Raw genomic sequence first — 4,349 nt, 5'->3', positions numbered from 1 at the left:
TATATATATATATATATATATATATATATGTATATATATGTATATATATGTATGAATATATATGTGTGTATATGCGTGTGTGTGTGCGTGTATTTCATAACCATATTACCCATGGAAAATATTGATGTATACTACATATTTTATTTTGTATATATAAACAGAACACTCATTCATTGTTAGAGTGACAGAATCAGAAGTTATCGTAAACCTGACCTTCGAACTCAACAACATTGTAGATCCACAACATCTGTCGAGCTAGGACCTACCACTGTGAGAAATATATTCCCGCACGCACACACACACACACATAGACACTCACTCACACACACACATATATATATTAATATATTTACATTGACATATAGTCATTCATACATAATTATCTTTAATCAAAATACATTATGTTTCATTTTACCTTATCTTGATTACATTATATTTCGTTTTTTTTTTTTTACAGAAAATCTACGAGTGACTCCAAGTTCCAGGGCTTTCCACGTCTCCTTGTCCACCCATCATCCGCATCACCACCAGCATCATCATCAACAGAGTACAGATACCCATTCCTGCCATTCATTATGTGCATGTCATACATCTGCTATGGCCGCAGCTGTGGCGGTTGGACCGCAGTATTCCACGGCTGTTTATTCCAGTTTGCACTACCCGGCCCATGCACTCTCAGCAGTGCATGCTATCCAACCGCCTCAGTATCCTATTACATCTTCCACTGACGGTTTACCAGGTAAGTCCAACATCTAACTTTAACCCATTAGCATTTAATCTAGCCATATCCAGACAAATATTCTATTTGTTTTATGTAAAAACTGACCAGCTCTAACGTCTCATACCTACCCTTTTATGTCATTCTCAAAATATACAAACACGCCATTGAAATTTCAAAGTTACAAGAGAACGTGTGATTAATTTTAAACAAAGTGAATAAATAAGGAATGCATCCGAGAAAGAGATCTGAATGCTAAAGGGTCAAATGTATTATAGTTTTTATTCCAGTGATTCCTGGCAGTGTTGAAACAATGCTTTGTACGTGGTTCCAACACATTTATATATTATAATTTAAGGCATTGAGCTGGCAGAGTCGTTTGCGCGCCGGGTTAAAGGCTTAGCGTTATTTCGACCGTCTTTACGTTCTTATTTCAAATTCCACGGAGGTCGACTTTGCCTTTCATCCTTTCGGGGTCAATTAAAATAAATAAATCTATTGGTCACTTTTGCCGAAGCGCTAGATAACGGGGACATAAACACACCAACATCGATTGTCATGCAATAAAACATTCGGACCGATAGACGATACAAAGGCAGACAGGAGAAACAACAATTAGAAGTATAGGGGACAAAAAGGACGGGTCATTCGTGGCATTCTTTCTGCAGTGAAGATACCAGATATCCTTACCGTTTCGGGAACCTTGCGTACACTAGTGGTTGTAGTGTTGTACTCACGATTGCAAGATCATGATTTCGAATCTCAGAACGGGCGATGCGTTATGTTCCTGGGCAAAAACACTTCGTTTCATGCTGCTCCAGTCCACTCAGCTGTAAATGAGTAACTCTGCGACGGGCAGGAGTCCTGCCCCAGGGGAATTTTTTGATCTCGATCATCTATACGCCATGGAAACCGGGTTACTGTCCTATGTATCCAACGGCTTCGAAAAATACTTTACTTTTCTCAGGAAGCTAGTTTGTAAAATGTCTGAAGCTATGGGGTACCCACATCATTTTTAGATATTTTACAAACTAGCTTGCTGAGAAAAGTATACCAAGATACGACCTGAGACTACGCAAGTACAAAATCCAAAGACAAATACAACAACGTCCCTGGGTAAAATGAGTTAAGTAGCCTTATTAGATTCCCAATTACAAAACTACTGATCTCATAACAGAAAGCATGGACGATACGTTGAACATAGCCATGCGCTACAAATCTGAGACATTATTCACGCGGAAGAAGCAATTATTTCTCTTGCCTTGTGGCAAGCAACATAATGTAGTTGTAAGTTGTCAACGAAACGATTACTCGATCCAGTTTCGGTTACATTTGGTACAGTTTTCGTTAGCAATGTCTTTCAATTTCTTGCTTCTTGTCTCCTATTATCTCGGTGCTCATCTCTTGAAGTAATTCTTATTTCTTATATTCTCAGTTACATTTTACGTCTTAGATTATACAAAATTATTTCCACTCGTTTGGAAGTTTAAAACGCACTGATCTAAATCTTACATGACTTATGTAAAGAGATATTTTAACTTCTTACTATTATTGAAATGGACCTGATAATATCATTATTTCTCTTTTGTCACACTTTCGTCAAATTAATTGAATTACTTGTTACAACGTATTTGTCTAATGAAATAATTATTACTGACAACGAAACAGAAAGAACTATTCAAAAGAAATTTCCACCATCGGCATAGACATGGCTGTGTGGTCAAGAAGCTCGCTCGAAGCCGCGTGGTTTTGAGTTCAGTTCCTGGCAGCTGTTTTGGGACTGACATCAACTTTTTCAGCTATGTCAGAAGTCTTGCAACGAGGATTATCCTCCACGCTTCTTTTAGCAAAGAGAAGGGTCCTATCAGAAGATCTGGATTGATCTGGGCGAGGTAATGGGGACTCCTTCCCCTCTCTGGTGAATTGCACAATCACTCTATTAACTGCAGAAAGCAAGATCCCAAGGTTTTCTGCGAATTTACGCTGACTGTGACCACCTTCAGTAAGATCCACAATACGGCCTCTTTGAAATTCAGAAAGTTCCAAGGCTTCTTTTGTACACGGCATGGTTAAACAGTCACAAATAGAATCTGAAACAAAAATGTCAATTAATAAAAAAAATATAAAGCTTTACAAGTTAGAATAAACATAAAACAATGTTTTATGGGGTGTCTATTTGGTTTTCTTCATCCTCTCTCTGTTTATTTTCTCTTGTTCCTTTCTGTTGAAGAGCGTAGGATCGAAACGTAAAATACTTTTTTCATTTTCCCGAGCGTCAAACTAATACATTTACTCGTTATTCATACACCTGTCTTCGTCTTCTGTTTTTCCCTAACTTTCTACTAAATATATACATGTGTATGTATGTATGTATGTATGTATGTATATACGACGGGCTTCTTTCAGATCCGTCTACCAAATTCCCACACAAGGCTTTGTTCAGACCGAGGCTATAGCATAAGACACTTTCCTAAGGTGGCTCAAGGTAGGACTGAACCCGAGCCATGTGGTTAGGAAGCAAACACACCGCCACATCTGTACTTATATTAGCCGAATGGTTAAGAGAATCCCTTTGCAATCATGAGAATCCAGCTTTGTCCCCACTTTTCTTTATTAGCTGGGCCTGTCAAAATCCATAGCCCTTGGTGGCCTCTTGACACTGGTGATATTAATGTCGTTAATATTCCGTTTAAACCGTTGCAGGAAAACTCCGACCGGAAAGACATGAGTAGAGAGAAGATTCCAGAAATCAGATGTCATGGGGAAGAAGGATTGGGAGATGTTAGTGCAGAGAAAGAGGAGAGAGGGTTGAACGCAGCATGGGCAATGACTAGTAATGAGATGGATGGGTTAGGGTCACCTGAGTGGTAAATGTACAAGACCAGCCAACTCCAAGAAGCAGAGGCTCTTATAACAGAGATAGAAAAGACAGAAAGGGGACAGTGCGGTTGTGGGCTGTAGGTTAGAGTTTTTCTGTAGTGGAATGCTAATCAACTGAGTGACCATCTTTGGATGCGACCCAAGATGTTAGTGTACACAATCGCAGTTCTATACCTGATATGAGTGCTGTGTTTAATTATGATAGTGATAGAAAAGACAGGAGACGGCACGCATGTGGAGTAGAGCGTAGAATTTTTTAATGATGGTATGTTAATAACCGTCTGGGCCTATTCTGTAAGCTATCGAAGATCTTAGTGTTCCCAGTAGCAACCCCAACCTACTCGAGCCAATATAGAGTGTCAACAGCTGTTGAGGACTGGAATATCTTCTGGCCTTAAACAGAAAGTTTAGTCTTTGGACGCATCACACCACCACTGCCTCCGTTGGACCACTTTCCCACCTAGCCCCTAAACCTTTTATGTTCCAACCATCTTTTCTTATTTTTGTTTTTTGGTTTTATTTTTCCAATATCTTTCCTCATAACATTTATTGTTTTCTGATTAAAGACTAGCGCCCAAAACATCAACACCCTTTCCCTTCTTTTTAAGTGTTAAACTAACACATTTGTTAAAACTTGTTCCAGTGTTCTTTTTGTCTTGCCTAATTCACACACACACATAAATACATATATGCACACATAAATACATACGTACGTACGTATGAATATATACATATATACATATATATATAT

The 4,349-nt window shown here is 38.6% G+C and overlaps 1 protein-coding gene across 1 annotated transcript in view; it reads left to right on the top strand.

Annotated features, from left to right (window-relative positions):
• Nucleotides 1-4,349, top strand: part of LOC106878516 (uncharacterized protein DDB_G0271670) — a 163,002-nt gene that overhangs the window by 138,929 nt on the left and 19,724 nt on the right. Inside the window, exon 2 of the mRNA XM_052967690.1 lies at nucleotides 458-739. Within this exon, the coding sequence (XP_052823650.1) occupies nucleotides 458-739 (282 nt within the window). The remainder of the gene's footprint in view (nucleotides 1-457; nucleotides 740-4,349) is intronic.

The sequence above is a fragment of the Octopus bimaculoides genome, chromosome 4, assembly GCF_001194135.2.
Source record: "Octopus bimaculoides isolate UCB-OBI-ISO-001 chromosome 4, ASM119413v2, whole genome shotgun sequence".
Taxonomy (NCBI): domain Eukaryota; kingdom Metazoa; phylum Mollusca; class Cephalopoda; order Octopoda; family Octopodidae; genus Octopus; species Octopus bimaculoides.
Note: the sequence above shows the minus strand (reverse complement) of the source record. Positions and strands in the feature narration are given on the sequence as shown.